At 43.1% G+C, this 12,390-nt stretch overlaps 1 protein-coding gene across 3 annotated transcripts; it reads right to left on the bottom strand.

The window, feature by feature from the left end:
- Positions 1-2,048: 2,048 nt before the first annotated feature.
- ATP6V0E1 (ATPase H+ transporting V0 subunit e1) lies at positions 2,049-12,123 on the bottom strand. 3 transcript variants are annotated; one of them, XR_015806943.1, is made up of 5 exons: positions 11,977-12,123; positions 10,224-10,271; positions 5,803-5,917; positions 5,093-5,221; positions 2,049-2,543 (listed from the first exon to the last, which is right to left on the bottom strand). XR_015806943.1 is itself a non-coding variant. In XM_014875952.2 (4 exons), the coding sequence occupies exons 1-3, from the start codon at positions 12,078-12,080 to the stop codon at positions 5,128-5,130; spliced, it is 246 nt and encodes an 81-aa protein (XP_014731438.1). In that variant the 5' UTR covers positions 12,081-12,123; the 3' UTR covers positions 2,049-2,543; positions 5,093-5,127. The 3 variants fall into 3 exon arrangements, 1 of the variants encoding a protein (XP_014731438.1); XR_015806942.1 differs by having other exon boundaries at positions 5,093-5,917; XM_014875952.2 differs by lacking the exon at positions 5,803-5,917.
- Positions 12,124-12,390: the final 267 nt, after the last annotated feature.

The following is a 12,390-nucleotide window of genomic DNA, read 5'->3' as shown; positions in this document are numbered from 1 at the left end:
CCACGACATTTAATTCTGGAAACAAGGGAGCAGCCACCCACCTCTGATAACTCAGCCCTTCACAGGAGTAAAATGTTTCCATGATTTCCACTAGAGGAAAAGTAAACTTCTACAAAGTCTCCAAAACGATTTCTTGTGAGGGGCAGAGATGCAGATATTTGTATTTCCTAAACAATATGAACAAAAGCAGTTACAAACATTTCAGATGACCCTGACCTGAACTCTTGCTCTATTGCCGGAGTTTATGACTTAAAAGTCTTCACAACCTGACTGTGGAGTCAGTTTCCTCCACCTTCCTCATTTTTTTACCCAAATATCTTTCAACACTGGCACAGGTTTTCCATTTCAAGCACAAACTTCTTTCTTTTATACTTGAACATTCTGAGTTCTCTTCTGCTGTCAGAAGACAGAGGGATGTGTGATAAAAGCTCTGGTACCTGCACTGTTTGTTAAACACCAATGGCTGAATCCCTCTCTTCTCATTTCCTGCAGTCATGCCAAAAAAAAGAAATTATCCCAAGCAGTGTTAATTCCTGGCACACATGGAGCAGACCATTCCCCAACCACCATGCAACATCTACCAGAACAGACACAAAATATTATTCTTTCAGCTTCTTCAGTCATGTCACCACCTGGCATCTGCTCCAGGGGAAATATTAAGCACTCTGGAAAAGGAGAGAAGGAGAACGTCTTTCTGGGAAGCATCTAGGTGAAAATTGCTCCATGGCTTCTTTGTCCTGGCTTGGAATAGCTCTTTCCATTAAATTCAGCACCAGTGAGACACCCCACGGGAACTCTGTTTTACTTCTCTCTTCTAGAACAAGTGATAGCTTAGAACCTAAAATAGAAAGCTTGTTAAAGACAGTGGTAACACAATAAACAACACTGTTTGTCATTGAGTGTTTTCTTTCGGGATATTTCACTTTAGGATAAATATGACAAGCAGATCAACATATTTTAAAATCTCAAATCTGCCAATGATGTCTTCAAATATTTCTCTCCCCCTCCTCGTACAATGTCAACATATTTTATTCTCCACACATTTCAAAAATCAAACAACAACCTTAAGGTTTTATATGATCACTTGGTTTCAATTTTCTTAGGAATTATTTGGTACAGACTGTGTAACATGATGGTATACAACATATTGCATGGTAAAATACAGCTCTTAGAAGGCAACATGACAATAAAATCCACTATTTCAGTCCCAACAGCTGCTATGCTTATTTGTAATAATGGGCACGTTCTCCCTTCTTTTGCAATTCACACTGTCCACTTTTGGATCACTCTAAGTTAGATGTCAGGATCTTGGAATTTCCTGTGCAGTAATGAGTGCTGTCCCACTGAACGTGTTAATGGTGCTATCCAAGAGGGAAAAGCAAATAAAATATTAACCATTCCATTATGTCCTTGTGCATAACAGTAAAGGGAATAACTGTAATTTATCTGGCCATGAGGTAAGGAAGCATTCAGGAAGCAGCATTTCTATCCTTTGAAGCTGCTCCTCAGCCAACAACTGACCAGATCCATCCCCAATTCCACGGACTCAGCTGACACTGAGGAGCCTCAGGAACCTCTTGCCTGCGTTGCCATTTCCCGGGTCTGCAACTCCACGTGCAAGGGGGAGGTCAGTACAAAACAACTGCAATGTTTACTGTCCAATTCAAACCATTTGCTCTCATAAATATCCTCCAAACATGCCAGGGATTAAATCAGCCTCCTGTCAAAATCACTGTGAAGGTTTAATCCAAATCAACCACGTTACCTTTGCTACTTTGAGCCCCCCCTCAGACAATGGGAAGTTCCTGGAAAAGAGGCTCTCAAGCCAAGCATTCACTTTTCCCCGTACCTTTCAGCAATTTTAAATTGCAAATTTAATCCTATTATAGATCTACCCCAGAGGTCTCGATAGAGGCAACAATCCCCCATTTATTCCTACCATTTAACTTCATTATAATTTATCCACATCATCTAAATAACCTCAGCTCAACTCCCAAGTATCCAATTAAACCCCCAGAAAAGTAACAGTTAAACATGGCACGAGAACATTTTGTATCAAGCAGAGGATTAGTTTTATTTCCAGGCATGAGAAATTTAAGGCCAGATTTCTCAAGAATACAATTCATTTGAAAAAACAACAAAAAAATTGCCATCAACACGTGGTACCACTGTTTCTCCTCTCCTCACAGTTTATTGCACAAATTTTTGTCCAGTGCAAGCACAACATGGGTGAACAGCACAATGACAGACAAGCTAAGACCTGCAAATATAAAGTGTTATTACAGATAAAATGTGATTCCATGACCCGTAAAAATAGAAACTTTCATCACATCTGGAGTTAACAGTCAAAAATTGACAGCACCAAAGAGGAATATAAATTGCATTAGGCACTCTGTTAAATGGAATAGTAGGGAAAACCACAGAATTTTGAAGAGGCCACTTGAAGAACATTAGAAAGGTTAAGGCTTTACTGCAGGCTTTGTATCCAACCAGCTATGGAAAGGACACCTTTGGGTCAGTGGAGTTTTTCATCTCTTCTTCACCTGTAAAGCAAGAGGCAACTTCATTATTCCCTTCCATGGAGACAGTTTGCTAATTAAAGGCCTGGCTGTTAACCACAGCAATTTCCATTCCACAGATGCACTGAGCAATGGTCAAGAACTGGAGATAATTCATCTGTGTGGATGTTTTCTTGGCAGTTTCATTTCTAAAGTTGCTGCAAGTAGTTTTAGTTACATTATAAGCTGGTAGAACAACTATTTCCCTCGAATGTTTTCACTGCTCTAACAGCACCCAGTGAGCTGGATGACAGCCCTTCTCCACTTGTACAGAGACAGTTCCTGCTCTGAGAACACAGCCTGTGAATTCACCAAGCTAGGGAGAAAAGGCAGTGTTGGATCACAGCTTGGAAGTGTCCACAGCCTGGATTTACAGAGCTCTGTGTGCTCTTACATGCTGCCACCCAAGCCATTAACTTGGTGAAGTATCAGCTGAATTGCTAAGAAATCATCCCTTGGATGGGAGGGAGACTGCCTGAAAACACAGAGCAAACTTGTGGAATTTGGCACAGATCAATCAAGCCAGCATATGCAGAGCTGCTCAGCAGAACATGAGGAGCTCACTGGAGCATTTTCAGGCTGCTCAGTTGGTAAAGTAAAATAGGTTTGCTTTAATCATCCTTATTTTTAAGGATCTTTCCACTTTGGGAGTTAGCACTTCATTCTCTTTGCATTTTCCATACTAATCCACCCAAACCTCAACTGAAAGGAACAGGAGGCAGAAACAAGTATAGTACATGTCCCCTGAATGCTGGAAAAGCACATCTCAAAATCCAATAATAACTGGTTGCTACACTGATGGGAATCCATGCAGTGTCAGAGAGATATCCCAGCTCTTATCAGATGGAATCTCACTCACTAGCTCCTGACTAGGCACAAACTCCACAGGAGCAAGGACAGGACATGGAGCACCTCAGCCCTGCAGTAGCACTCAAACAACACTGTAGTGGTGTGACCTGTGACAGCACATTTCAAGCAACAAAGAACAGATATTTGAGGCTTATTATATGCTTCTACTTTTCTAAACCTTTTCTTTTCAGAGACAACAACCTTAATTTTATTCCAAAATCAAGCCAATAAAATCAGAGGAAAGGTTAAAACAAACTCCTTCATGTAACACAACAGCATGTGCTATGCAGGGCTGAAATGCTCCACGAATAAGTTTAAAAATCACAGCTCCTCAGAAACTCTACAGTCATCTTCAAATAAACAAGTTCCCTCTCTTCCTTGGTATAAATTTAACTCCAGTTCTCTGGAAAATCCTTCACTGAAATGCAGGGAAAGGCCTGATTCTGCTAACAGGAATCCAGAGGTTGTGTCTCACCTCCTGCCTGTCCTTGCTGGTTTCGACTGTAAAGCCCAATTTTTATGTCCAGATAACTCCAATTTCAGATCCCAGGCAACTGATTCATCCTATGGGATTCAGGGATCTTTGTGCCCATTACCAAAACACACTGTTCTCTGTTTTAGCTAACTAATTATATGTTAGCACCCAAGCAGTGAAAATGCTCCTAGGAAATTCTGCTTGACTGACTTAGCTAATTACAGGCCTGGAGTTGAAGCAGGGCCAAGTCTACCTTTAGCTTCTGCTTGGTGCTTAAAAGGAGCTGCAGACACACACACAGGCCCAGTCTGGCAACATCCCAGTTCACAGGAAACCTTCTCTGAAGGGGAGCAAATGTCCAGGACATTTCACAGAAAGCATTTAACAGAGCCATAACATCAACTGTCACTGCCTGCTGCACTCAACTGAGACTGTTGTACAAGCACAAAAAAATGTGTTTAATTATTCAGTTACCAGCTTTAAAACTATAATCACAGTTGCTTGTTTCCACATTTCCTTCATTTGAACCTTCAATTCCAAATGCTGCCCTCCTGAAGAAGCCCAAGAGCTTTAAGGTACTTTGAGTACAACACTATTTTTGCTGGCCCTGTCAAAAAGCCCAGGAGGTGCAAGAACCACATTCCAGCAGCACTGCCCAGATAGCAACCACCAGGCTCACCCAGGATTAAAGCTGCACACACAGGCTGTCATTAAAAACAAAATAAACCATCAAGCTGTGAGCTCAGGAGATAAAGAACATTCGAATGGCAGCTCCCAGTCCAACTTCCCAGCTGAATGAGGGCAATGCTGTGTTGCCTTGGAAATCGGGACAGGTCTTAGATGAAATGGTAGCAGGCTTGAGGAGAGGTTTAACAATTGGTAAAGATTAGGAAATCCACTTATGTTAGCTATTAAAAAACACCCCAGTCCAATTATAGGTTTTTTTTAGAAGCAATGTTTTGTTCTCCTTACAAACCCCTGAACAGAGCACCACACGACAGGATAGAAAGAAAAATAACTGTCAGTAATTCACTCCAAGCTTTTCATGTATCCAATCAAGACTAACATCCAAAATGTTTGTTGCAGCCTACAGATAGATTTCTCCTCCAAAAGAGCTACAGTAGAGTTAGAGCACACTGCTCCCATTACTATTCAATGTCTCCTGAAGCTTCAACACACCAAATTTATCAATAAATCTGATCATACTCACCTGCCCATGAACTGCAGCACAGCACAGAGACATCCTTAAGGCCAGTGATATCTAAGATACCAGATTGTTTCATTGCTTAACTGCGGCCCAAAGAGAGGGTTGAGTTGAGCCAGAATTGCAATCAGCCAACTGCAAGACAACCCCCCAACCCAACAGAGACAAATCAGCCAAATGACAGTTGGTGACAATAGAAAAGTTGTCCAAACATGAGAACTATCTGAGAATTAAAGGCTGTTTCAGGGAGGTCTGGGTTCAAACAAAAATTCTACTCAAGCTCATACACAATGACCAGCCACCAGCTATGAAGTTTGGTCCCAAATCATTCTGCAACTGAAATATTGTCCTGTTCAACTGAAAGCAACACAGACCCACCTGATAGCATTGCCCTCACACCTCTCTTTTGACAGGAAAGTGTTTTGAGACACATGAAACTCAAGTATCTGGGGGCTCAGAAGATGGAAACATAAAAGAGACAGACCTTTTTTCAGTGCCTTTGAAGCATCCTTTAAACAACAACCTCTGAGAAACATTCTCTCTCTCATTTGCTTCTCAGTGCACAACAACCTGCCCTTGCAGACATAGTATATTTTTCACAGACTGAACAGAAGTGAATTTAACCCTGGCACAGAGGTCAAGGAACAGGGACCTGAAGCAAAAGGATACAAAAGAACACAAAAAAGACCAAAAAACAAGCCCAATATGACACAAACCCAGATCATCAGCACAGCAGCCTTGCACTGGAGCAGAGCACGAACTAACACTGCAGAAGCCATGGCCAGAACTGAGAACAAGAGGAATGTAGTTTGTGGAAAATATCCAGGAAAGCTAAACAGAAATAAATATTCCACTGTTAAAAGATATATTTGCTTTGTAAACGTTACAAGAGTCAGAAAAAGCAATGGATGCTTCCATGGATTTAAATCTATGTTAAATACTAACTATATAAACACATTTAATGAACACACTGGCTCATCTGTCTGCTATTTCTAGAATGCTTTGTAAGGAGGAGAAAAAGCAGAGCAGCTTTGTAATGGGAGCTGCCACAAATGTATCAGAGTGCTTAGGCAGTCATGGAAAATTCCACACAAACCTTGATGCTCTGACCAGCAAACCAAGTGCAGGTCGGCTGCAAAACGCCTGCAACAGCCACGGGAAAAGATGTGGGTCAGACTTAAAGAAAACACATCAATCCTCTTCACATTTATCAATATTTCTTTGCAATGCCCCTTTCAGTTTTGCACGGGGTAGAACTCCAGCTAAAACAAGGAGCTGAGCCTGCAGCAGTTCATCACTCACACAAGCCTTGGAACACGTAGCAGGCTCTACAAAGGAATTAAAACATCAGCAAGACACCACGGAGAGCAGCCAAAAACCTTCAGGGTGACACGTTTCTACTTTGCTGTCCAAAGCAGTGACAACAATGTATTTTGAGACCATGGTGTTAAATCTACTTAAGAGAAAAACAAATTAGCTCTTCAAATTATCACGGAATTTCTTTTGTGAGGGTTAAATTTTCAGCTCCAGCAGACAGATCCAAAGAGCCCTGTGCCATCTGCCTCCAGCATCCTGAAGTAACACAAGTGGGAGGAGGGTAGAACACTAAAAGCCTGTTAAAGCACATTATTCCCTTTGTCACTGCAGAGCAGGAAGGAACTCCATGCAGGAATCTCTCACCTCTCGATGCTTCCCGAGCTCAGGCCCAGCATGGCTGTGAATTAAACGAGCTGGGAGCACATTCAGAACCTCAACCTTTGCAAGCAGGCTTTGGGAAAAGCAGCGTGGAGGTTTCAAAAGGCGTTTGTTGGGGCCGTGCTGGATAGCCGAGCTCTGAGCCAGGGTGGCATTAGGGCAGCAGCACATTCCTCCTCCCTGCTCTGCGAGGGCTGAGGAATTTAAAGCAGTTGTTAGGCTGCAACTGCCTTGCATTCAAGGTAAGGCACGAAAAAGCTTTTCCCGTGGTTGGCTCAAGTGATGCTGCTTTATACAATAACCCAGCGACAACTCGCAACAAAATGCAGCTTTCAGAGTGAAACAAACCTCTGGATCCAAGATACAATGTTCCAGAGCTGCTAAAAGCAGGTATGGCATTCGAGCCACCCACAGGTCCTTAAATTCTACCAGATCCCACTTAGAACAGTTACTGTTAATTATCCAGCTCAGACAAGGAAATTAAAGTCCCTTCTGTTGTACCAGAGAGATTTTTTAAAAGGTCTTCCCACCACAACTGCCATCTGTCTGTGCTCGTGTTACAAATTAAGGTCCTCCTATCTCTGTTTAAATGTCAATTTGGGCATCCATATTTTAATCCTGTTAGAATCAGTAGCAAATACGATTTTCCAGGCACCCTGTCCTCTCTTAGGACATGATGACACTGTTCAGGAACTGCTTTGTGCACAGCAAAATAGATTTAGACTTTGACAGTACCTCACAATATGGTGTAACCTCTAATTTCTGCAGCAGTAACTCCTTAGACTTTGCCTTAGATTTTATGAGGTTCCCGGGAATGGTTTATTCTTCCAAAGGCCGCTGGGTACAGGATCTGTACACAAATTAGATGCAAATATCTTCCACAGAACAACCAAATGAATCCCATGTAATCAATACGGTTATTCAAAATTACCACTGTTAAATCTAAATGCAGAAGGCACGGCTTTAAGTTAAAATGTGATTGACTTAGAATTCAGCTCAGTGAAAATCAATTTGTCAATCAAGTGGTGTTTAGTGAAGACAGGAAATTGTTTTTTCCCTATTTTCAACTGGAAAGGTAACTCAAATATATGAAAGCAGGTCTGGCAGAGACTAAGCAGCTGTACAGAGGAGCACAGAACAGCACCAGCCTCCTGCTAAGGACACACAAATACCTGGGACAGCAGAAATGATTTTAATCCTAACATATCCAATGAAGAACCCTCAGGAACAATTCTTTGGGGTTCCTTCAAGACTGGTATGAAATATTAATCTCTTTATTTAATTACCCAAAATTAAGGCCTTAAATGTTTTCAGTGCCTCCTCCTCCAAAAGGAAAAGGATACAAGAACAATAAATTTCCATATGTTTGAATAAAATAGAGAGAAAAAGGTTGGACCAGATCTTTTGAGGTCCTTTTCAACCAGGGCTGTTCTACAATTTTATACAGAATAAATGAGCAAATGCAAAAAGAAAGACTGTGTGATGAGGCAAGTTCTTGGAAGTTGAGGAGAAAAATCTGCTTTTTGTTGCAATCTGGCAACAAAAATGCAATTTCTGTGGTTGGGTACAACTACGGAGGGTAGAAAACATCCTAAGATTTTGCTGCTTTTATTTTTCCAAAGTATAACTGGAGAAAGCCAAAGGAAATTCAGAAGACAAGTCAGAGCCCACAAAATTACCAAAGAACCCCTGGACATGCAAGAAGAGTTTATAAAACATGTTAATGGCAGTAGGCTTTATAATGGGTCTGTTTAGATAAAAATGATCAATTAAACCTACAAGTTAAATACATTTGAAGAGTTCACAGAATTCAGCCAAAAGTTAAGAAATTCTACAACAAATACATTTCACATCACAATCCAGGAGATGCTGCAGATGCCACGAGGTCTCTACTTCAATGAAAACTCTCCTTCAAATAATAAAGACACCAAACCCTAAGCCTCAAGGGTTTTAGAAGAGTGGGACGTTATTTCTGTAGGAAAAAACCCAAGTGAGAACTTTAAATTTAAACAAAACTAAAACAAAGCTCAACCTTCCTCCTAATTAAAAATCACCCAATTTATGTTGCAGTAAAAATCCAAAAAAAGTTGTCTTTTCTTAGCCAAACATTTGGGACCTGTTATAAGACTGGGCTGCTACAAACTTCATGTGCAGGGCAAGGAGACCTTCATAGCACTGAGATTCTCAAATTTCAATCTCAAATTCAAACTGCTGGCACAGATTCTCCAATTTCTATATCCACTCAGCAAAACTTAATTTAAAAAACTTCTGAGGATTCAAAACAGACCCAAGTTCGCTGGACTTGTAAAGTTAAGCAAGAATGAATTCCTAGGAGTTCACATATCAAATGCTCTGAATAGAAATTAATTTTTTAGGGTATAAACTGATATTAATCCTGATTATCACACTATTAACCTAAACCAAACCTGCATAAGTTGTACCACAGTCTAACCCAACAGGCCTCTCCTAGAACATGTCAACACTGAGATGCATTTCTCTAAATATTCATATTAAATTCCTTTGAATAGCATAAATAATGCCTAAATAGCTCAAGAAAGTACAAATACTACTCAGGTTCGAATGGAACTCCAAGTGATAATTTTTGCAACGAGTTAACCCTTAAGATCAAACAAGACTTTTACCACTTTATTCTCCACAACAAATTCTTTCAAAGCTATTTCTGCACAGCAGTTTGTTTTTTTTACAAGATCAGCCTCTAGAGTCTTTAAAAAGAGAGAAAAACACAAGCAAGCTTTGTCTTGCAGCTTCCAGATACAGCTGGCTTAAATCTTGACAAAAAAGAAAATATATGAAGAGCTCTCAACAAGTCACTTTGTTATTGCTACCAAATCTCCTACAGAAAGGAGGCAGCCTCAAAATACACTGTGCATTTGAACAGAAATGGTCTTAATATATCAAAGTCTCACAAAAAAACCACCATGCAGCAGCTTTTCCACCCACCCTCGACCAGATTTTGAGAATCTATTCAAGGAATCTAAAAGGAAAACTGTTCAGTGGGATTGAATTAGTATTACCTCAGAATTAAGTATAAAGTGGAAAGGAAAAAGACAAAAAAATAAAAAAAACCCTAAGAATCAGGAAAATCTTAGAATGGACCAAATATCATCACACTTGAGCAAATGAGGCAGTGAACTGGAGAGGAGGAACAGCAAGTCCATGCAGAGGACAGCTCACAGTTATGTGTCAGAGGACAACAAGAGGAATTCAGGCTCCTTTTAATTCACTATTTTCCAATTGGAAAATTTCTTCAGCACACTGAAGGTCTTTAGAACTTAGAATTCCAAGAGCTGTCAAAGGTGGTGCCTAAATCTCTGTGACACATTCAAAAAGGTTCTAACTGTTCTGAGGCTATAAAAAAAGGAATTTGTGATGATAACAGGAGAGGGCCTCGCTCAAGAGGCAGGACATTATTTGTACTTACAACAGGTAGCAGCAAACAGCACAGGTCACCAGCATGGTGTTGATAACCCTGCCAAGAGGAAGGAGAGAAATGTCATCAGGTGTGGTGTTGTGACTGACCACAAGATTCACAGCCACAAACCCCACGGCAAACAAGGACAAGTTTAACTTTGATCACATGAAAGATGACTCAACGTGAATGTTCTGGCTTCTTCCAGCTGAGTGAACTGCAGAGGCTCAGGTCTGCAGGACTGACACAGCTCTGCCCAACAGTTTACAGCTGGATTTAACAACTGTGAACAGCAGCAAAATCTGAGGCAGTGTCCTTCACATTAGTGAACCACTGAGGGTGGATGCACACAATAAATGCCTTCTCCATTTGTGGAATTCTACTTAAGGAAAATTTCAGTGTCAAATTGTCACTTCTAATTTTATATCATGAATGAGGGGTTTACAAACTGAATACAAAATAAAACCTCAAAGCTGTAGTGTAAAAATTGTCCTTTCCTGGTGAAACACAACTGTGTCTGAAACCACTGGAAAGCTGAAAAGAAGGAAGAACCAAACTCTTAAAATTGAAAATGGCAAAACTGCAGTAATACACACAGCGATGGGTCTGAAATGGGAGGAGAGGAAATGAGATTTTCCAACAATGATCTCTGCAGCTCATGGAACTCAGTGGCAAAGTGGAGTGGTATTTTTTTTCTTTTTAAACTCTAAAAAGCCATTTCCATCTATGTATTTCCTCCCCCAACTGAGTAACAAAACCTCATGATAGGTCAGTAACTTCTGTTGGTGAGGCACAGAATTCCCACACTTCCATGCCTGGAAGCCATTTTTCCAAGGTATTTCTGAGGACAGGCACGTTTCCAGGCATAAAACGCACATCAAGTTGGAAAACGAGGTAGGAAATATCAGAGACTGAGGAATATTGAGGGTTTAGATAAAGAACTGAAAGAAAACACAGTGGTACCTGTAGAGTAGAAGGAGTATCAGAGAGAGGGAGAGAGATTAAGAAGCCATTATCTCCTAGAGAAAAGAGAAAGACAAAAAACTTGTCTGCTTTTTAATCTGAGCAGCCACAACCACTGCAGGCAAAGCCTCAGCTTGGAAACCCTGCTGTTGTCCTCAGCTACAAGGGCACCAGCACACATTTAACCCAAAACTGCAACCCACTACTGCAGCCCTTCCAGTGTCACCCAGTGTGAAACCAGAGGACGGTGGAGTAAGTTAGGAAAGGTCAAGTAAGGAAAGAAAGAGGAAGTTGTTGCTCAAACACCGCCTGACAATGAGCCACCTTGACACAGGACGTTCTGTCTGCAGAGCTTTCACAGAATGGTTTGGGTTGGAAAAGACCTTAAATCTCATCTCGTTCCACTCCCTGCCCTGGGCAGGGACACCTTCCACTATCCCGGGCTGCTCCAAGCCCCGTCCAGCCTGGCTTTGGGCACTTTCAGGGATCCAGGGGCAGCCACAGCTTCTCTGGTCACCCTGTGCCAGGGCCTCAGAGGAAACCCAAGCCCGTGGGGGGTTCCGGGGGCACTGCCCGGCTCTGGCAGCCCCAGCAGCGGCTACTCCGCTGCATCTCGGCCCGGCCCAGGCCCGTCCGCACTGCGCCAGCGCCGCACCGGGAGCCCGCGGGGCTGAGGCGGCCCCGGGCCCGAGCAACCTCGGGGCGTCTCAGGGCTCCGGGGCCGCCTCCGCCGGGGCCTCCCTCGCACCCGCGGCGGACGGAAGGGAAGGTGCCCGGTACCCGCCGCCCCCCGGTCACTCACCCGCGGTTCGGCCCCTTGGGTACGAGCCAGGGCAGGACGCCGCCGACCACCCCCCAGAACACGCTCATGACGATGATGGGCACCGCCAGGCCGCCGTACGCCATGGCCGCGCTCTGAGGGGCGCGGGGGCGGTGCCTCCCGCCACGCCACGACCCGCGCCCGCCAATCAGCGCCCGCTACGTCACCGGGACCGGCGGGAGCGCGCGGGGCGGGAGCTAACGGGCCGCGGGAGCGCGCGGGGCACGTGCAATGGGATCGGGGTGCGAGGGGATCGGGGCTGCAATGGGAACAGAGCTGCGGTGGGATGGAGGCTGCCATGGGATCGAGGCTGCAATGGGAACAGAGCTGCGGCGGGATGGAGGCTGCCATGGGATCGGAGCCGCGATGGGATCGGGGTGCGATGGGATCGGGGCT

Source organism: Sturnus vulgaris, chromosome 15 (assembly GCF_052056855.1).
Source record: "Sturnus vulgaris isolate bStuVul1 chromosome 15, bStuVul1.hap1, whole genome shotgun sequence".
Taxonomy (NCBI): Eukaryota; Metazoa; Chordata; class Aves; order Passeriformes; family Sturnidae; genus Sturnus; species Sturnus vulgaris.
Note: the sequence above shows the minus strand (reverse complement) of the source record. Positions and strands in the feature narration are given on the sequence as shown.